The sequence below is a fragment of the Asterias rubens genome, chromosome 21 (assembly GCF_902459465.1).
Source record: "Asterias rubens chromosome 21, eAstRub1.3, whole genome shotgun sequence".
NCBI lineage: Eukaryota > Metazoa > Echinodermata > Asteroidea > Forcipulatida > Asteriidae > Asterias > Asterias rubens.
The window spans coordinates 5,014,772-5,037,207 of NC_047082.1; the positions used below are offsets into that span (position 1 = coordinate 5,014,772).

Consider the following 22,436-nt stretch of genomic DNA (forward strand, 5'->3'; position numbering starts at 1 on the left):
TGACAACTACCAAGATGTACAGTGCATTTAAATGTGCATCTAAATTGAAGTGAAGTGAGATTTGTGAATAAAGTCAATACTAAAATGCTGTTTACTAAATTCGATTTGATTTAGACAAACATAATCGGAACAACTTATTAACTTTGTGCAATATTACACGTTTTTAAAGGCAAGGTCACCTGACACATTATTACTTTGAATTAGTTTAATCTTAAAGTGCAATTGTCGATCCGTGCCTTTTTATAGCACAGTTGGACCATTTGAAGTTTTGTATTCAATCATTGCACGATGATTGAATGTAGGTTCAAAGCTAAATCATTTTAATAATTTCACGGCTAACCATTCTCCATTCGCTTACCGATGACGTTCCCCCGGTAACCACAGGGCCGGGAGATTAAAATAAACCTATGAGCCAACTACTTTACGGAAATCACATTTTAGAATCAGCAGTGTGCTGTGACTCAAGGGTGGGTCCATTATGAACCATGGATGATGACGTAATGCAACGAAAGGGCAAAGGTCAATCTTGACTGGGTGAGTGCATGCTCATGTTCTTCCATCGTAGCTTGCCACTCTAACTGAAGCAAGGTTATTAATAGTACGATCTTTAACCTACTGTGAATCTGTTCATCAAGTCAAAATGGTAAGTTGCTAACATTGTTCATCTTTTATACTTGTTCTAAAAAAAAATCTTGTTTATTTCTTGGGTGTTGTGAACATAGCATGTTGGTGTTCTTCATTGTGGATAACAGAACTGACTCCGTAACGGGTTCCACCTCTCCGACGAGTGTAACGCTCGTGGGGGACGGAGCGCCGCTGGCCCCCACGAGCCACCTCTCCGACGAGTGCCTCCGACTCTGCACTGGTGTTCTTAATTGTGGATAACAGAACTGACTCCGTAACGGGTTATGTCGAGAAAAATCCATGGAGACAAACTCGCTTTTCATACGACAGCAATTTAACATGGGTCCCTCGCTTTGTTTTAGCATGGTTGTAAAATGTAGTAAAGTTAGACAAGATTTTACAAGAAACCTTGGAGAGTAACATTGTGTTTGTCCTTTCACACGAGGCATAATTTTTTTACAACCATGCTACAACTTAACAAGGGATCTTTGCTCAATTGATCTCGTGTGAAAGGGACTTTATACAGCATCGTGTAAAATGGACCCCGGAAAATGTTTGAGGATGAGGAGTGTGCGTTCTGAGCCTTGTTTTTTCTCTTATAATCTTTACACCATCGCAACCTTTCTTCAAAATAATCAGTGGGTAATTAGTTGGGTCCGGGGCAAGGTACGGCATTCACAGACTAGACACATATAGCATTAAAGGCCCTGGACACTATTGGAAATTACTCAAAATAACTATTAGCATGACAACTTACTTGGTAACGAGTAATGGAGAGCTGTTGATGGTATACAACATTGTGAGTAACGGCTCCCTCTGAAGTAACGTAGTTTTTGAGAAAGAAGTGATTTCTCACTAAAATATATGAAGTGAATTAGATACCTCAGCTGGGGTCTCGAATTCAAGGCATCTGAAAGCCCACCCACTTGTGCGACAAGGGTCTTTTCTTCCATTATTCTCTTGCAGGTTCGACGACCAATTGAGTTCAAATTTTCACAGGTTTGTTATTTTATGCACATGTTGAGATACACCAACTGATGAGAAGAGTGGTCTTTAACAATTACCAAAGGTGTCAAGTGCCTTTAAGTTTATTTCTTTTCGTTTACATGAGAAGACAATGCATGCTATTTTAAGACAAGTGGATCATTCCGTTGGCATGTTTGCTGATTGTTATGAATTAACTAATAGACGATTCTAATTTGGAGTTGGGACCATCCTGGGTGTTGCAAACTTAAAGACAGTGTGTACTTATGGTAACGTCAGGGCACAACAGTTGAAAATAATGTAAAGTGGTGCAGGCCTGATACTTCACGAAGGCACAAAGGCGATTGTCTCCATGCCCTCTGGTCATTGCCTCTGGTCAAATTGTATTTTTAACTGTAAAAAAAGTGTTTTTACCCCGAATTTAGTAACGAACGGAAATATTCGCCTTGTTGTATTTCGACGTACTTGGACGATTCTATTACACCGCGGGGGCAGGGGGTAATTTCTGAGGGCTGATTTTTTCTTTTTGGTTTTAGCTGCTCTTTTTTTCTTTCTTGTTAGTAGCTAAGCCGCCACTCTGGAATTCGAAGTGAAAAGGGGAGGTTTTAAATATAATATTTGTTTAACTCCATGGGATTGAGAGGCACATAAAATGGTAAATAATCATCTTGTATATTCTATCACCCCTGCGGTGTAATGGAATCGTCCAAGTACGTCGAAAGACAACATGGCGGATATTTCCGTTCGTTACTAAGTTGGGGGTAAAAAACACTTTTTTACAATTAGTAATACAATTTTTTCAACAGCTTGAAAGTGATTTGGGTGCATATGACTCTTGTGCATATATTACACGGTTGACTTATGTTCAAATGATCTGTTAAAGTGCATTTAAAAATTGTTGTCGTGAGTTGTCGTGAGGGGTCGTGTGTTGTCGGTAATTATTGCGACCCCCTTGGTGCCCTTGAAATGCTCCAGTATAAATTTACAATTTCTTTATGGTGCCCTTTACCGAGGACAAAATGCCTTGGTGCCCTTGCCCTTTCAAAAACGAAGCGTGAACTTTAAACGAACTTTACTTGAAATGAAATTGAAAAAAGGATGGGGTTAAGACTTATTTATTTAAGATGATACTTTATCAAAATTTATTAAAATTGGATCGGGCCATGAATAATGGTTCCCCCTGTAGCTAAGCATTGAAGTGGTTTGCACAATGCTATGGGGAAACAACAATGGGCCAATTGAACTATGCACACCATTCATGGACCTAAGCAACACATTTGGATCACCTCTTTTCTCGGTAAATCTAAATACTAAATGTGTTGGAAGTAAACTTGGTTGTTGTCTGAATTAACAGATTAACTGAGTTCCAACTGGGTTTGGGTGCTATAATGATATATAACTTGATCTCCATTAAAATGCTAATAATCCGAACTCCGACTGCCAATATTGTCCGGCAGCTTATTCGTCGAAACTTAGACGAACTAAAGCCGTCGGACTTTATTAAAACCAGTTGTAATCACGGCCCAATTTCAGTTGTGTATTTCTGTAAACACAGTGTCCACAGATTTACATTCAAACTAGTTTGAAATAATGATGGTTGAAAGCTCCCCCTAACAAATAATACATAAACGAGAATTCGAAGAAAACACAAAATAATTATATATAAAGGGTTTTGCAACATCAAATGAGAACGGTTACCAATTTGTGTACATAAGCGATAACGATGCCTCTATCGAGACAAGGAAATTGTGTGGAATGGTCGCTTTAATCTGATTAATCGGATACAGAAAGTACAAATAAAACCATTTTATCAAAATGCAATACTACTTCAGATGATTGATGGACAATGTTGATTGTTGAAACCAACGGTTCTGTTCAGAACCACCCAAACTCATTTAGATATTATCATTACATGGTATTACTGAAAACGTGATATTGTTGTTTAATATGATTCCCGATACATATTTACCTTTAAAGGCACTGGACACTTTTAGTAATTACTCAAGATAGATGTTAGCATAAAAACTAACATGGAATGGGCGACGAGAGCTGTCGATTATAAAATATTGTGAGAAACAGCTCACTGTGAAGTAATGTAGTTTTTGAGAACGAGGTAATTTTTCACTCAAATATTAAGAGACTCCGGGCCTGAAGACTGTTTTTATGCATCTGAAAGCACATAAATTAGTGCACCATTGGTATTGTTCTTTCAGTATTATCTGACAACTTCAATAACTAATTGAGTCCAAAAAATTAATGTTCACAGATATGTTGGGCAAGGTGAGACTACTTGTCTTTGACAATCATACTCCGGGGTTATTAAAGCCATTATACACTTTCGGTAAACAGTATTGTCCAAGTCCCAAACTTCGTGTACCGCAACATATATATAAAATAACAAACCTGTAAAAATTTAGGCTCAATCGGTCATCGGAGTCGGGAGAAAATAACGGGAAAACCCACTCTTGTTTCCGCGCGTTTCGCCGTGTCATGACATGTGTTTAAAAAAGATCCGTAATTCTCGCTATCGAAATTGATATTGTTTTAATGTTTTCTCAAAAAGTAAAGCATTTCATGGAATAATATTCCAAGAGAAGTCTTTCACCATTACCTTTTGTAAACCCTGTAAAATATTTGTAAATCTGTGAACTTTGCTGTTTGTCTGTACCGAAAGTGTATAATGGCTGTAAGGGAAGTCACAAAATGTTTGTGAATTACATCACGAACTGTCTTGGGAAACTGCCTTGGTATTACTCAAAGGGATTATTTTTCAAAAACTCCAAGAACGGGTTCTTTTAATAGCGCACAAATCCTTAGGTGCTAAAGGGCACTGTGAAGATGGAACACTAAGAATCTGTACAGTTCTGGTTTGAGCAATGTTCTCGAAAGTAGAAGTTGAAATAGATGCCCGGATGTTGTAGGGAAGGCGGTATTAATATAAGGCTCTTCGGCCAACAAATAGTTTTAACAGTTATTCAAGTGAGAGGATCGGGGATGGGGAACTTTTGGGCGCTAGGTGGCAGCAGACTTACCAGGTAAAAACCATTGTTCTTGGGCAATGTGCGCATGCTCAAAACTACGTCAACAACGTCAATTTACCTGGTAAGTCTGCTGCCACCTTGAGTTGGATAGTCTCCCATTGATCAAAGTCACTGTCTCGGTAATAAAATGATATCAACCTAGAAAGTTAAGATGAAGCCTAGGAGTTGATGGATTTCCAGTCGATCAAGAGGATTTTAAATTTGAATTTAGAGCCAGTGCAGTTCCTTGAGAATGCAGTTCCTTGCGAATACATTGGTTGGTCACTGGTCATTGATCGATACAGTTTTGGGTTTCAACCGCCAGAAATGTACACCGGGCTGCGGATTTGTTTTCTGTAGTATAGAATTATATTGGAAGGTTTGCGGTAACACCATGTAATGACTACCTCAAAATGAGTTGAGTGGTAAGAACCGTTGGTTTCAACTCGACGTTTCGATGAGTATAGGTATAGAATTGCCAACTCTAAAAAATGTTTCTGATTTTGTTTAAAGATTCTCTTTTTTTGAACCGATCTTACTAGAAAAAAAAATCCCATTAAAAAATTATTCAATAGTGGCTACAGATACAAATATTGCCCCCGGGCCGGGGTAATGTGGTCATAATTATAGTATGACTGTGTTATTTAAAGAAAAAAAACCGAACTATAAGTAAACTCTCTTGACTTTGCTACAGGCCACCGTCACCGACTATGGAGGTTTCGATGCAGACAGTGACTGTCAGATCCTGCGGAAGGCAATGAAGGGATTGGGTGAGTATACACTACAGTGACTGGGTGCAGTCCTCGACGTACTGGTACCACGTGACACGAAGGTGTGGCAAACTATAAATCACATGCCGTCACAATAGTGTGAGCATTTGTTTGTTTTACATTGCTCATTACCCGATATTACTAGTCGGTTAAAACCTTCAAACGAGGCACATTGTCAGCACATGCTGCAGAATTGTAATAATTCTATTGTCTTATAAAACATGCGGTTTGATTAGAAAAGGCGGGAAAACACTGGCAACATCACGCCATGGAGAGCTGTTGATAGTATACAAATATTGACTGCTTCGAATGCTATGGTTAAAACTACGAATCCCGAAGTGATCCCCGGAGCGTTCTATTTTTCCAAGGCGCAGCCGGGGGGAAATGGAGTGGTCCTGGGCTCACCGAGGGAGTCATAGTTTTAACCATAGCACGAGTTAAAGTAGTCAGTATTTGTTTTATTACACCCCAACAGACTATTTATCATAATCGTACACGTAACGTTCGTACACGCCTTTCAGATACACAGATGCACAACCAATTGGGTTCGAGGTGGGTAAAAAAACCGTCTGGGTACTGCACGCCGTGGCATAGTCGTCGGACTATCACACGGCAAACGATGCACTATAACATGGCAAACGATGCACTATTACACGGCCGCCGTCTAGTAAAACTAGGACATATCATGTGAAGCGCTCTAAACCAATGAAAAGGCAGAATATTTGTAAGATGTGTTATAATATAAAACATGCTCTCCTTTGGTTACGGTGTCTCACAGGGATATCTGTCCGCCAGAGATTCTCGCCCCCTCATGGGAAATTAACGTTGGCTGTAGGAGGATGAATCAAAAGAGGGCGCTATTAGAAGAAGTTTATACACAGTTCGCCGTATGGGGGACACGATCTCATGCCATAACGGCTTTGGCCTGGAGCCAAAGCTCAAGCTGAGGTTTAGAAAACTTAGGAAAGAGTGTCGTCACTCTCTGATTCTGCCTTGCCTCTTATAATTTGCTCTTTTATGTGGCTGTTTTATAATCAAGGAACTGACGAGAAGGCGATAGTGGACATTTTGGGCAACAGGAGCAATGCACAAAGACAGAAGCTGTTGGTTCAGTACAAAGCTTCATTTGGCAGGGTAGGTATGCTAAAATAAGTCACGTTGAGTGCTGTTCACAACAGTCTCTGCTCCAAAGATCTTCTTAAGATATCACAAACACTGCATCCTCTACGGCACGGTAGTTTGCTCTATGGTTTAAACATGTCAAATATACTACAAGCAAGGGCCGGTATCACGGTCTCAGATGTCCGGCGTGCTAAAAGTTCCGGGTGAAGTCACCGGGCATTTCGGCACACAGTAGTCACGGTCTCAGATGTCTGGCGTGCCAAGCTTGCTGGGATGACGCACCATCCTGTCGTTGCGGGCATGAGTCGCCTGCGCTCAGCTGCCGCTTCGATCTCCAACATCTTTGTTGTTGTTATCGTACGAGTGCTTTATCGCCTGGCAGCCCCAAACCCTTTTCTGGCTTTCAGAATAACCTTCCTTGTATAATTTCCGCTCCTCAAACACTACATTATGTGCTACCTCTTTTTTTCACACTACTGCCGTAGACGCTCCACTCGTTCCAGTCAATTTACGTGTGGACGCCGCCATGACAGCTACGAGCTCGAGCAAAACAGTTGACTCAGCCCGGCAATAAAATCGACAACTTTCGCCTGCTGTGCGCAGGTGTATGAAGTAACGTAATACTGCCGTTGTTGGTAATCCGGAGCTTTTAGCACGCCGGAAATCTGAGACCGCGACACCGGAAAATTTGTCCTTTATACAGAATCCCCTGCCACACACCGGTACCCAACAATACTTAACCGTGTTTCATCGTTCAAAAGAATTATACAAAGCATACCAACTCGAGTCTCACACTTTGCAAACTTGGTAACAAGTCCAAATGCTAAAGGTGTTTAAAAGGACAAACCAGCTTACCGCATTTCCTAAAAAGTTTCTTACAATTATTGGAGTGTGTTTGCAGAAAGTGGTCGTGTTCTGCTGGGCTCACACTTACTAGCTACAATAACTGATTACATACACGACAATCGTCTTCATTGTGCTTTCATGAGTTCCGTGTAAAAAAACAAAAAACAAGGAATGGAATTTGAACCCAAGACCTTTGCACTACAGCCAGCCCGGCTAGAGGCAATCGAATCATGTGTTGGCAGCGGCTACTGCAACGACGCAAGATTAGCCTTCACTAAATCGTTGTGTATAGTGGTTCAAGAACTGCTCTAGCAATACAAAGGTTCTGTGCTCGAATACCACCCGAGTGATTTGCCTTTGATGTTTTTCACAGAACTCGGTGTAAAAACCAAACAACATTCTTTATTTTCGATGCAAAATTAACAAAGGCACTGGACACTTTTTGGTAATTACTCAAAATAGTTGTTAGCACAAAAACTTACTTGGTAACGAGAAGTAGATAACTGTTGTAGTACAAAACATTGTTTGAAACAAATCCCTCTGAAGTAACGTAGTTTTGAGAAAGAGGTAATTTCTCACTCAGACAACTAAAGACTTCAGGCATCTGAAAGCAAACAAAATTCTCTTGCAACTTTGATGACCAAATCCATATTAATTTCACAGATTTGTTGTTTTATGTATTGTTGGGATACATCAAGTGAGAATACTAATCTATTACAATATTACCAAAGGTGTCCAGGGGTGGATTTCACAAATGTAGTTCTAACTTGGGACTAGTCCTAGGCAATGCTAAGAGATAGGACCAGTCCTAAGTTAGAATCAGTAGATCATCCTAACTTAGGACCAGTCCTATCTCTTAGCATTGCCTAGGACTAGTCCCAAGTTAGGACTACCTTTGTGAAATCCACCCCAGTGCCTTTAAATCAATCACCCTTTTTTCGAGCCTAATGTGCCTACATTTATTAAACATGATTCTACAACTTACAATTCTTATTATTCTTATAGGACCTCGTCAAAGATTTGAAGAGTGAGTTAGGAGGTAACTTCGAGGACGCCATATTGGCAATGATGGATCTACCAGGAGTGTTTGATGCAAGGTGTCTCAAGAAAGCCATGAAGGTATCATTAGTTTACAAAACAATAGGCCTAAGTGGAATAAGTTCCTATTGCCCTAATTTGGCCAACACTTCTAAAGCCTTCATGTCTTGTTTTGAGTGCTGGTTAAAAAAGTGTTAATTTTTAAATTAGTTTAAAGTCACCTGGAAGTGGTATTTTGTCAAAATAAAGCTTTTGTCACTAAAATATGTGTTTTGATGAGTGGAATATAAATAAACAATTAACTAAGGTTTAAAAAAAATAGTTTCCATGTTATTTACAAATTTGGAAATAAGCCCGACCCGAGAGGGCGCTGTTCGTGACGTCAATCGAGGCGCGATTAATCGCATGCTGTGCCAACACAAGATAGTGACACTTGGCGCAAGCTAAAAACGTGCCCTCAAAGTTGAAACAATACCTGATTTTTTTCACATCAGGCAAATGCTCCTTTACGTTCGTCACGTCTTTCGCGGGTACCTTCTTCGACTTCCTACTAGCTGGACAATTGTTGGGATGGCGTCATGTTTTAGAAAAGAACTGTTCTCTTCATGTCAAAATGTGTAGTGTATTCCGGATTCTCGAAGCACGACGGCTCGAAGTGTTTGCTGCACAGCGTTGGAAAAGACGTCGGACCGGACCGGGCACTGTAATTCAGCATTGTCGACTGTATCAAAGAGACCGCCAACTGCAGACTATTCATTGTTCTTGTGTGACATTGAATTCGCGGTTTTTAATTCTTGTTCACTCTCTAACCGTGTATTGTTTTTGTTGCTGGTTTAGGGGCTTGGTACCGATGAGTCTGTCTTAGTGGAGATCATGTGCACACGATCAAATGCGGTAGGTAATATGTTTTTTAAAAGTCATTTTGTTGTTGGTCAAGACACAAACGTGTAAGCGGTTCTAAAAAATTCCACAATGACCGTGCATGCGTATCAGGCCTACAATCCTTGGCCAAAACAAACCCTCTTTAACTGATCCAGAAGTAACCGCGTATTGTAAAAGCCAACGTTGACCGGGCGACCGTAGACAACTGTGGGGCGACCAGGGACAACAGGTTTTGGTTTTACACATACACCGATGTGTTAGCACTGTTAACTCAGTACTTACCCGAGTCCTGTGAAAAAAATGTCACAGGCATGTTACTCAGGTGGGATTCGAATATGAATATGGTTGGAAAGATGTAGAAATTATCCACAAAATATGCCTTCACCCAATACGTGGTTTTCTTTTCTCTTTGTGAATAAACACTGCAGCGTGTCCCTTTAATTTCTCACATTTTTTGGAACCTTTGGTTTTATAACATGAAGGAAATAAAGTGCCACACGATAGCCGAGGATAATTCTTGATTTTGATTTTTGTGTGTGTAGCAAATTCAAGCCATCAAGAAAGCTTACAAAGCCGGTAAGTTATCTTTCAACACTCGAAATAATAAACCCTACACTAACATCTGAACGATCAATTACCATCAAGGCTCCAATATTCATATTTAAGCATTTTTTTATTTATAGATTTGCCTCATTTTGAATAAGCAATCTATACTTTTTAAACATTCATGTTCCATGTTGTTTTAAAATTGCATCTGAATGACCAATTACCTTTAATGTTCCAACATTCATATTTTACAATGTTTTCGATGTGCATCATTCTGAGTGAGCAATCTATACTTTTGACACATTCATATTCCATGTTGTTTCCAATGTAGGTTTTGACAAAGATTTGGAGGGTGCGCTCGAAAGTGAAACCAGTGGTGACTTCAAAAGGGTTCTGATTGGTCTATGCGCGGTAGGTACACATTGCAAGGAAGCATCATCTACTTGTATGGGGGACGATTTCACAAAGATCATAGACCGTGTCTGAATTAGCGGCTACAGCTGCGGCTCTGGCTAGATTTCCGCGTCATCATGCGTTGAATGTGTATTACGTCCTTAGCAACACCCTTAGCAACAGCCGTAGCCGTAGATGTAGACGCTTATTCTCATACTGCCTTAGATTGATTTTAAAGGCAGTGGTTGGTGGTTGGTATGGTATCGTACTGGTTTAAAGGCAGTGGACACTATTGGTAATTACTCAAAATAATTATTAGCATAAAACCTTTCTTTGTAAACGAGTAATGGTGAGAGGTTGATAGTATAAAACATTGTGACAAACGCCTCCCTCTGAAGTGACTTAGTTTTTGAGAGAGAAGTAATTTTCCACGAATTTGATTTCGAGACCTCAAAAGTAGAATTTGAGGTCTCGAAATCTAGCATCTGCCATCACACAACTTCGTGTGACAAGGGTGTTTTTTCTTTCACCATTGTCTCGTAACTTCGATGACCAATTGAGCTCAAATTTTCACAGGTTGGTTATTTCATGCATATGTTTAGATACACCAAGTGAGAAGACTAATTACCAATAGTGTCCAGTGTCTTTAACTGTGAATCGTTCCTTATTGCCAAGAGTAGGCCTGATGGCATAACACAAATCACTATGATAACACTGACAACACATCTACATATGAATCGTATTGCTTTGTGAAATTGAGCCCAGATTTCATAAGATAATTATACAAACACTCCAATCAGTTGAAATAAGTGTCAGGACAACGCAAAATGTTGTATGTGCAGTGTATGAAACGGCAGTACAAAATGTATCCATAATATTTCCTGTTTCTCCTCTGTAGGCTGGAAGAGATGAGAGCCCCGATGTTGATGATAGCAAGGTTGCTGAAGACGCTAAGGCACTCGAGGAAGTAAGAGAACTTAATCTTACACTTACTTAAACACCCCGTGTTCGCCGCTGCGTTTATTGGGGAACAAAATGGCTTCTTATCGCAAATTGTCGTAACTCTCCCAACATACGGCTCTGGAAATTAGCCTTAGAAATAAAGCGCCCTCAAGCGGTCAAATACGATCAATTGGTAGTAGTTTTTGTGTAAGTTATTTCTTATATTCCCGCACACTCGATTAACGGTGCTATTTTATAATGACAGGCTGCTCAAGGAATGGGAACAGACGAGTCGGAGTTTCAACGCATTATTGTTACAAGAAGTCCAGTCCATCTCAGAGCAGTCTTCTCAGCTTTTGAAGAGGTAACTTTGTATTATGACATTGGCCCACTTTTTTAGCGCTGCGGTCAGCAAATATCCGTGCTAACTGCAGTGGAAAATTTGCTTAAGCGTATTGAAGCGTATTTCACAGGCGAGCAAGAAAATTAGGCGGCAATCTTACGCGTTCACCGGAAGGTTTGGCTCGCCCCTAGCGCCTTGCCTTAACCAAAGGCGCTGGGATGGGCAAACCTATTAAGCACGCTCATTTGTTAAGGCAAGGCGCTGCTCAGTCCCATCATGCGTCACGCCCACACTGCTATAAACTGCACGCATGACATACTTCCTGGACAAGAATCTGTGCGAGCGAACAGAAGGTTAGCATATACATATAGCATAAATCGGCCGTTAAGCAGCTCTATGAAATTTGACCACGAAAAAAACCTAAAACTCGATTTTTAGAATATCTAATATATGGATTGTCTTTTTTACTCTTATCTGTTCCAAGACAACCTCCGTTTATATGTATTGTCCTCTGAATTAAACAACCGCACAAATACTTTTTTAAGCACGACAAATTATCCCGTTATATCATTATAAGATTTTCACCTGAGATCAAGTTGCCCTTCTTCTCATCTCCTTGTACCTCTCTCTCTGCCCCCCCCCCCCACCGCACACCTCTGCTGTCAATCCTCAGCTGACGGTTTTTATTAACAAGTTTGTATTAATTACGTGATTTTCTTTCATTTGGGAGATAAAGAAGACAGGTTTCTAATGAACAAACTCTACTTGGCAATTAGATATACATCTGGATTACAACAAACCAAATATAACATTCTGGTTACTGTGTGCTGTTAGACACACATTCTGAAAACACCACACCTTGAATCTAGTGCACTTCGTAAGTAGTAACAGTTGTTTTTTGATGAAGAGCTAGTGTTTAGTGAATTAATTTTTAATTCATCTTGTTTTCCTTACTAGTCCACAGGTAAATCCATCGAGGATGTAATAAAGAGCGAGATGACTGGCAGCCTCGAGAAGGCGTATTTGACTATCGGTAAACAACTCTCTTTTTATGATATTCCCTGTATCTGTTAGCATTGTTTGTTAGTTAGGCCGATGGGTGGGTTCTAATGCAAACATTGAGTGCAATGACTTTCTGGTTTTCTGTGCACCTGTTTATTTTGGGGTGCTTTAATGGGGTGCTGTTTATAAATTTTCTTTTATTTTCTATTTTAATATTTTAATTGTATATTGTATTTTACTATTGTGCGTCATTAGACGCGAATAAAGAATCATGAACGGAACATAGCTGATCATTCTCCCCTTCAACCCAGACATTAAAAATATTTCTCAACTCCTTCCTCTTTTCTTTTTCTGTCTAGCTTTATTCTAGATTCCATGTGAAGCGCTTTGATCTTGTTCCAGGCGTTGTGATCATTAACCGTTCTGATTTTTGACGAGTTAAAAACTTTGCGAAAACTTCGGCGAATTCCAAATTGGTGTTTATTTCAATAAACAGCCGTCGATTTCACCAAACTTATGATTCATCTTAGGACTTAACCCGAGTTCAGTTCCGTATCCGAAGACGTTAGGACGCATTGAACCCATCCTAAGTTAGGACGGGTAACTCGTCCTAACTCAAGATAGGATTAATCCACGCGTATCGTGAAATCGGCTGCAGCTCTTCAATTTAAAAAAATCGTATAAAATGTATTGCAATTGTCAAAAGATCCCTTGAAAATTATAAACAACTCTATCAGAGAGCTACATGTATTGGTGTTATTATGAATCAGACAATGAGTTATCAGATACTGACATTAATTAGTTTATAATTGACGGCTTGATTTCTCTTTCAGTTGGTTTTTCTTTCGCGCCCAATGGAGTTTTTTGCTGATCAGTTAATGAGAGCCAGTAAGGTTTTATAATTGACGGCTTGATTTCTCTTTCAGTTGGTTTCTTTTCGCGCCCAATGGAGTTTTTTGCTGATCAGTTAATGAGAGCAATGAAGGGATTGGGCACAGACGAAGACCATCTTATTCGAGTTATTGTGTCACGCTCAGAGGTAAATAACACAAACAACAACAACAACAACTGTTCCAACAATATGTGGAATCAAACTCACTTAGATGCCAGTGCGTTAAGATAAGACAAAGCGTTTTATCAAACACTCTGCAAAAACGGGGTGTTAAAATTAACATAGGTGAATTGTCACATTATAGATACCGACAACGGAATTACAATTTACACCGTAGGGTTTTTAAATAACACGAATCAGGCCTGCTTCTTCATGGAGGCAACGAAAGCGATTGCCTCCATGCCCCCTGGTCATTGCCGTTGTGCCCTTGAAAAGCCCCCGTAGAAACTTTAATGTTATCGTTGGAGGGTGCCAATTATACTAAGAAGAAAATACCTTTGTACCCTTGCCCTTTCAAAAACGAAGCATACAGGCCTGACTAAATTTTGATTCTTTCGTTGCTATCAACGGTACAACACCAATGGTGTCAATTTTAACACCCCAATGTTTGCAATATAGGGTGCGTTCGTTTAGCTTCCCCGGGTCGACCCCGGTTTGTGGCGCTTTTTTTTTCCAGGACGAACGTGTGCAGATAATTACCCACGGTTTACTGGGAAAAAACCCCGCCACACACCGGGGTCTACCCAGGGACGCTAAACGAACGCACCCCTAGTAGTAAGATTATTCCGGTGTCGCAAGGCACTGCAGCTGGTGCCGGTGTGGCAGGAGACTGTGTCCCATGCGGAGATGCTGTTCCCCCTATAGCGCCCTCTTTTGAATCTTCCTCTTTCAGCCCACGTTCATTTCCTATGTGGGACAGAATCGCCGGCGGACACGTTTCCCCTGGACACCGATGTTGTTGTATTTCTTGTCCAAAATTCGGGTATAATTTCTTCAATGGAGTCCTCAGATTTATTTGGATTATAGGCAATGATTTTTTAGCATAGTAAGCTCTGATACTGAACTTGATGATAAATCATTGCTGTACATTATCAACTTGAACACAACTAAGAAAGGTTTTCAGTAACATCATGTGATATCTCTCGTTGAGTTGTGTAGGTTCTGAGAAGAACCGGTGGTTTCGACTATTCAATGTTTCGATTTAAATGGTGTTATCGAAAATCTCTCTTCTTAGTCATATTTTCAACTATGCAAAAATTCAAATCTTACTTAACTTGAACACAATTTACATGCTTTTGATTTGACTTTGTTTTGTAGACTGATCTCCGGGCGATCAAGGCAGCTTTTGGCTTGAAGTACGGCAAGACTCTGGCAAGAAGCCATTGTCAGTGAATGCGGAGGGGACTTCCGCAATGTTCTAGTCACCCTCGCAACAGCTTAAACACCCACCGAGCATTTACTGAACCATTACAGCAACTGATTGTGATAAATCGCATGAAAATCAAACTATGAAGTTGACTTAAAAATACACTTTCGAAGGGGCTCAACATAATGTTTCATTGGCTCGATTTCACCAAGAGTCAGGACCAGTCCTTACTTAGTAGTATGTTCTAGCCATAGAGCTATAAATCAATATATATAGCTCTATGGTCCTAGCAGATATTCAAAACTTCAGGCCAGTCCTAAGTTAGGAAGAGTAACTCGTACCAACTCGAGATAAGAGTCCTAACTTAGGACTATGTCCTTGGAGATATTTCAAACTTAAGGCAAGTCCTAAGTTGGGAAGAGTAATTCGTTCTATCTCGAGATAAGACTAGTCCTAACTTAGGACTACGTCCTAGAAGATGTTTTAAACTTAAGGGAAGTCCTAAGTTAGGAAGAGTAATTCGTTCTATCTCGAGATAAGACTAGTCCTAACTTAGGACTACGTCCTAGAAGATGTTTTAAACTTAAGGGAAGTCCTAAGTTAGGAAGAGTAACTCTTCCTAACTCGAAATAATACTAGTCCGAACTCTTTATGAAATCAACCCCAAGGCTCGATTTTAATCTTAAGATGAGTTGTCAATATTACCATGTTTGATTAGTAGTTTTAAGATTGATAAACATTTAAGATCAATCTTAACTCTTTGCAAAATCGGGTAGACCTAAGGCAGTCCATAGGTGCAGCTACTTCTCGTGATTTTAGGAAATGGTACATGCAGTATGACAACACTTGGTTAACACTTTGAAAGCAGCAATTGTTTGTATATGATTTAATTGCTGAGATTAATTGTGCCTCACCGTAAATCAATATCTTCAATATTCTTAGATTTGTTGTCTTATTCTGTTGGTGTTTTGATGTGAAATAATTGTCAAATGTAAGATTTTAAAGATTAAATGATACTGTACAATGTGTAACTATTCGGTACCAGACGTGCCTGTTTGTTTTGTGTTATAGAGACCAGGGTTAACAATCATCACAACCGTCCAAATAGCCAACATATGGAAAGTGAGAAGTCTAAAGTTTAGGTGCTGACGTTTTGTATCAAGTTTTGTAGCCTTTTCATTTTCAAAATGGCAGTCATTTTGCTCAAAAGTGTTACCAATAATCATTCACACGATGATGCATAACTCGGGAAGTAAGAGTTCTACAATCGTTTTCTTTGAATCTATACTGATGATTGAAGAGTTTAACCTTTGAAAAGAAAACAAATTCACAAGTGGGAGTCAAAAATTTGACTCCCCTAAATGGCCAACCGTGTTTGTCGATGAGGTAAGAGCAAAAACCACGCAGTTTCGAGTGATAGTGGATCATTGTATTCTACTTTCAAAATATCTTTGTAATCATAATGCATTCTATAACAAATGTTACAAACGCTTTTCAACGACCAACTCGACCAATCCAAGGCAACAACAAAACATTCATAATGGGTTTTTCGTTTGGCCTGTTGCTGGGGCAACAGCGGCGTTCATGGGGGTTGAGCTGATGTTATCATAATACAAAAATACAAAACAATAAAATACTTATTTTAATACATGTTTTTTTCTTTATTAGTTAAGACAGTTGCTGATACAAGTACAACGATGCAAAAAGTGCTAAACAGGTACAGCCTGTAAGCACAAAACTTGAAAAGCACCCACAAAACATTGGTTGGCAAAAACAGAACCAGCTATTATTCCATAAAGTTTACAATGGTAGAACTGGTGCGACCAACTTCCATATTATTTGCTTCATTTTCTCAGCAGTATTTTCTGCACTTTTATGAAATTGGGCCATTATAAGTTGGAACCCTTTGCAAATGCACTGCTGTGCGGCGTTCCTAAAAATAATGCAATGACAAACAAAGTGTATATTGGCCTACATAATCTGCTTTACATTATGTTCCATTTCCATAAAATGACAAATTACAAGAATATAATAACTTAATTTCCGAGTAGCTAAAATACTGAAGGTATAACATGTACTTAAATCGTTACTTTATACTGTGTTTTAGTATATGAATCAGTAACATGAACCAATAACAAACCAACAGGGTCAAAGTTCACGGCTCCTTCTGTCACCCCGAATAATTATATCAACCCACCAACACCTCTCAGTCACAACAAACATGGCGGATGTAATAAATTGACAAGGAACCAACCCATAAAACTGGTACAATTTTATTTTAATTTGTTTGCAAATTTTCAAGCCAATAGTCATAAAGTGTCACTGGATTGGACAGCGCCATCATTTATACACCAGTACTTTTGGGTTGCATTTGAATTCCTGCTCAATAAAATCCACGCTTTCAGTCAATAAGACATAGACTTGTTATAAAAACTTATGATAACAAACACTATGATTCAGGTTATTTAAAATTGCTTAATTCGAATGTTTAGCCCGTTAAAATTAGTGTTTCAATTAACTTATTAAAATTAGTTCTAAAGTAGCCATCAAAAGGCTATTTTTTTAAGTTTCCTTCTAATTAAAACGACTCAATTGAGAACATTTTAAGTACAAAGCATGATTACATATAGCATGCCCAAACATGCGCGACATTATTTATTGTTATTAAACAATTCCTTAAATAGTAAGAGCTATTACAACCAACAGTTGTGAAATATATCCTACTTTCTTGGTACGATGTGATGCTCGCAAATGCAGTTAGACTAGCAGTTTTATTTGCAACCTTAATATAAAACGGTTTGATTAAAATAGTACACTTTAATACAAAGTAAAAATTGCTTTAAAAGTACGATTCAAATGATTTAGCTGACCTATTGTTGGATTCTGACTTAGCATGTACGTACAACCAGTTGTTACTTTTAACTCTATATATTCGTGCTATGAGTGCCTGATATTGACCTCGTTAGTATGCACGTCAGACATCGAAAGTATGGTGTGCAAAAGCAGCAAATTTTATCAAAGCTTTTGATCTTTGAGTTGTCTATCCGAGTCCAAGTAACCATACAAAACAAATATAATAACTCTATCATATAATTGCAAACTCATCGTTGGTTTATCAAAAAAAAAAAAAACAGCAAAATGTGAGGTTTAGCTGGTTTAGTGTATTGAGCAGGTGTTATCATCATGCCTCATTTACATACATACATCTAAATATTTATAAAGCGCCTTTACATCAAGATCAAAGCACTGGAAAGAGCAAAACCAATGGAACTATAATTTAATACAACAAATTACATCTGATACAAGTGAGTTTTGAGAGATTTTTTGAACAATGTCAAAGAGTTACAATTTCTGATGCGTGGAGTTACAATTTCTGATGCGTGGAGTTACAATTTCTGATGCGTGGGAGGTTGCTCCACATTCGCGGAGCAATACAGTCCAGTTGTGTGCACGATGAGTGTTCTGATGGTTAAGTGCTCGGTTAGGCGTGTGTTGTCGGAAGCTGACCGCAAGCTTGAGCATGGCGGTTGGTAGAGAGCAAGACAAGACGATATGTAGCCCGGTAACTAAAACGGTGAAAGTTTTGTAGCAATAAACTACAGATCTTAAAGGCAGTTGACACTATTGGTAATTGTCAAAGACTAGCCTTCACAGTTGTCGTATCTCAACATGCATAAAATAACAAACCTGTGAAAATTTGAGCTCAATCGGTCATCGAAGTTGCGAGATAATACTGAAAGAAAAAACACCATTGCCACCCGAAGTTGTGTGAGTTTAGATGATTGATTTCGAGACCACAAGTTCTAAATTTGAGGTCTCGAAATCAAATTCGTGGAAAATTACTTCTTTCTCGAAAACTATGGCACTTCAGAGGGAGCCGTTTCTCACAATGTTTTATACCATCAACCTCTCCCCATTACTCGTCACCAGGAAAGGTTTTATGCTCATAATTATTTTGAGTAATTACCAATAGTGTCCACTGCCTTTAATGCTCTGAATCTTCCTTTGAAGTTCGATCTTAACCTTGGAGTTCGCAGTCACGCCCATTCACAGCCTCATACTTTACACGTATTCATTCATTCCCATCTCCAAATCATACAACCAACCATTGACAGATTCATAACATTTTACGAACTTGTGAACTTTAAAATGAAAAACAGGTTCATATTCCCACTGCTGAAACCACTAAGCAAATGGTAAATTGAGGGTCACAAAACAATAATAAATTTCCCCGTTTTGAAAAACATTTCAGGTAAAGGGTAACATAGGCTAAAACATAGTCCGTACAAATTCTCTTAAATGAACTTGCAAACACTTCCAAAGATATTAGAGTGTGTGTCAATTTTGTGCCATCTACAGAGTGAGCCATTTCTGTCAAATGAATTTCCCGACTTAAACCCATTTGACACTTTCGATACAGAATAAAAAATAAAAGTTCACAGATTTAAAAATAATTTACAGGGTTTAAAGAAGGTACTGGTGAAAAACTTCTCTTGAAATATTATTCCATGGAATTCTTTACTTTTTGAGAAAACATTAAAACAATATCAATTCTCGTTAGCGAGAATTACGGATTTATTTTAAACACATTTCATGACACGGCGAAACGTGCGGAAACAAGGGTGGGTTTCCCCGTTATTTTCTCCCGACTCCGATGACCGATTGAGCCTAAATTTTTACAGGTTTGTTATTTTACATATAAATTGTGATACACGAAGTGTTGGCCTTGGACAATACTGTTTACCGAAAGTGTCCATTGGCTTTTAGAAATACATATCCAGTTATTAAACAAAATCGGTTAAAGTATTATCACTTCACAATATATAAAACACCCTCAACCTGCATAAAATGAATGCAAATAAAAAAATTATATTTAAAATTTGACAGTCTTAGAAAGGAGACCGGTATTGATAATTTCCTGACTGCATCGTTTTGGTGCCAGCTTCCACAAGGAACCTGTTGATGGGGGGCTTCTACACGCTTCCATACACGACGTCATCATCCAAGTACATCTGTAAGGCTTCGTATATCAACTCGTACTGCTCCTGAACGAAATAAAATAAAAATGGAATAAAAACAAAACCAATGATTTATTATGCTTTTCATTTCACTACCACAACTAAATTTCCTGGTTCCTGAAAGAAGAATTGTTACAATCTGTACTATTTATACTATTGTTGGTTACACTCAATGACGATGAGTTTGAATTTACATGCATCTATTGACCAAGTCTATAAAATAATACGAGTACTGACCGGTAGAAAAATATAACAATATTAACCATTGGAGATCATATCATGCCCTGATCAAGATGACAAAGACCCTTCAATATAAATCTTACCACTATTAGTGAAAACAAGCTCAAATGGTAAAGCCAGTGGACACTATTGGTAATTACTCAAAATGTTGTTTAGCATAAAACCTTATTGGTATTAAATGAGTAATGGGGAGAGGTTGATAGTATATACATTGTGAGATACTGCTCCCTCTGAAGTAACGTTTTTCGAGAAAGAAGTAATTTTCCACGAATTTGATTTCGAGAACTTCCGATTTACAAATTGAGGTCTCGAAATCAAGCATCTGAAAGCACACAACTTCATGTGACAATGATGTTTTTTTTCTTTTATAGTTATCTCGCAACTTCGACGACCAATCGAGCTCAAATTTTCACAGGTTTGTTATTTTGTGCAAATGTTGAGATACAGCAAGTGAGAAGACTGGTCTTTGGCAATTACCAACAGTGTCCAGCCGTCGATTTCACAAAACTCTTCCTAACTTAAGACTAATCTTAGGACTTAGAACGAATCCAAACCCTGCACTGTAGCATGCAGACCTTAAGATTAACCCTAAGTTAAGACGAGTTACTCGTCCTAACTCGAGATAAGACGAGTCCTAACTCTTTGTGAAATCGACGGCAGTGTCTTTAACTGTGACTGCACTTTGATGCAATGCCCTAATGGTAATCTCAACTTACCTGTGACTGTACCAATCTATGACATGAGACTCTGAGTTTCTTGACTGCTTGGAAGACATCCACCTCATTCTCATTCAGTCTCTCTATGACGTTAAAGAGAGCACACAAAGCACCACTAGCGCCTTCACCGTCACTGTCAAACACAAAAACATAATTTTGGTGTGCGTGTAGAAAAATGATTTTCGTTTGAAGGCTACTTGCAACACAACTACATTTCATATTGACAACCTGAAACAACGTTAAATTTGAATCTGAGTCTTGAATGAGCATTATAAATATGAAATATCTTATTTTAAACCTTATCAAAAATATCAATAAGGTCGAAACAAATTTAATTTTGAGCAAAACATCATCAATTTTAGGTGTAGGACTGATATTATCGTCATTTATACACAAGTTAAACATCTTAATTGGCAATTATCAGTGATATTGTTTGAAAGATATGTGGACAAGTTTTACCGAGTTACAGTAAAATATGTGCACAACATCTCCAGTAAAACATGAATGCATTACATTGTTTATTGATTTCTCACAAATTTGCCAAATATAGTTGATTGAATTTTTAGAGTTTGGTACAGAATTGTATTTTATTGAAACTAGAAAAAGGTAATGATAAACACCCTACATGCACTGAATTATAATTCGGTCGTCTTGATGCTCATGTTGCCACACTTTAACGGATGCAACCAACTCCACGATGGATTTGGGTGATGATGGTACGCCACCAACGGGCCAATTGAGTAGTTGAAGGTGACAAATCAGACGGGATTCCTGGGTATCAAAGACAAGAATGAAACTTGTAACCTGATTGAAAAGTCAGTCAGTGCAAAAACATTGATGTTGTAATCACGTGTGTGAAAGGCTCCAATAAAGAGTGTTGTCATCTTGGACTGATCTATATTATGGTATATTTCTTGTTTGGTGTTTGGACATTTATTTCAATATTGGCAACATCAACAAACGCATCAAATGTAATACAAGCATTATACAAACTACAGAATTGAGACATAATTATAACATGGCTAAAGATATACTCCGTTAAATTATTACCAACATGCAGGGGAAATTTGAAGCATAGTGACTTTTTTTAAATTTACCCTGGGACAGACAAGACTAGGACTAGGCAAGGACAGACAGACGGACGAGACCAGCCAGATAAGTAAATAGGTACATTGTTTTGAGTGAAACAAGATGATTACAATGACATTTAACAGTTATCACTATTGGCATAGTAAATACATATTTAAGAAAGACGTTTTAATTTTCCTTGAGAAACTTTCAAGCGTGAGGGCCCAGATACTTCCTGCGAATGCGAATTCGATACAATTTGACATCACAGCTGTGCACAGGGTTGCCCTCGCACAAGTCAATTCGAATTACTCGTTGCGAGTTTGTGCACGTCAAAAATCATATCGCATTTGCATGAAGTATGAACCGGGCTTTATACCTGATCGTCACGTTTAGCCAGGTATAGATAGCGTATGATGATGTTTGGTCCCACTTTATCGGTAGACTGTAGAGTGACTGTCAGATTACCATATGATGCAGAGTCTCTCTCCGGCCAATACTCAACACACGTCTGTATATGGAAGAGATATTAATAAGGCTATTTCTCATTTTCATATCATGTTGATGGAAAGAGTAAGAGATGTACAACAAATCAGGTGTTTTTCAAAGCTAATGTTTAGCACA

General features: G+C 38.6%; 2 protein-coding genes across 2 annotated transcripts in view; one reads left to right on the top strand and one right to left on the bottom strand.

The window, feature by feature from the left end:
* Positions 1–573: 573 nt before the first annotated feature.
* On the top strand, positions 574–16,086 carry LOC117304543 (annexin A13-like). Its single transcript, XM_033789065.1, has 12 exons — positions 574–643; positions 5,323–5,398; positions 6,438–6,532; positions 8,372–8,485; positions 9,242–9,298; positions 9,829–9,862; positions 10,164–10,243; positions 11,124–11,192; positions 11,433–11,531; positions 12,468–12,543; positions 13,439–13,551; positions 14,722–16,086. The coding sequence occupies exons 1-12, from the start codon at positions 641–643 to the stop codon at positions 14,794–14,796; spliced, it is 891 nt and encodes a 296-aa protein (XP_033644956.1). The 5' UTR covers positions 574–640; the 3' UTR covers positions 14,797–16,086.
* A 3,378-nt stretch (positions 16,087–19,464) lies between these two features.
* Positions 19,465–22,436, bottom strand: part of LOC117304766 (receptor-type tyrosine-protein phosphatase T-like) — a 38,873-nt gene continuing 35,901 nt past the window's right edge. The window contains exons 30-33 of the mRNA XM_033789373.1: positions 22,192–22,323; positions 21,370–21,515; positions 20,745–20,877; positions 19,465–19,815 (exon numbers count right to left, since the gene is read on the bottom strand). Coding sequence (XP_033645264.1) covers positions 19,744–19,815; positions 20,745–20,877; positions 21,370–21,515; positions 22,192–22,323 — 483 coding nt within the window. The 3' untranslated portion in view covers positions 19,465–19,743. The remainder of the gene's footprint in view (positions 19,816–20,744; positions 20,878–21,369; positions 21,516–22,191; positions 22,324–22,436) is intronic.

Coding starts and splice junctions, on each gene's coding strand:
- LOC117304543 (XM_033789065.1), top strand. Junction 9,299..9,828: donor TGTGCACACGATCAAATGCG/GTAGGTAATATG, acceptor TTGTGTGTGTAG/CAAATTCAAGCCATCAAGAA. Junction 11,193..11,432: donor ACGCTAAGGCACTCGAGGAA/GTAAGAGAACTT, acceptor TTATAATGACAG/GCTGCTCAAGGAATGGGAAC.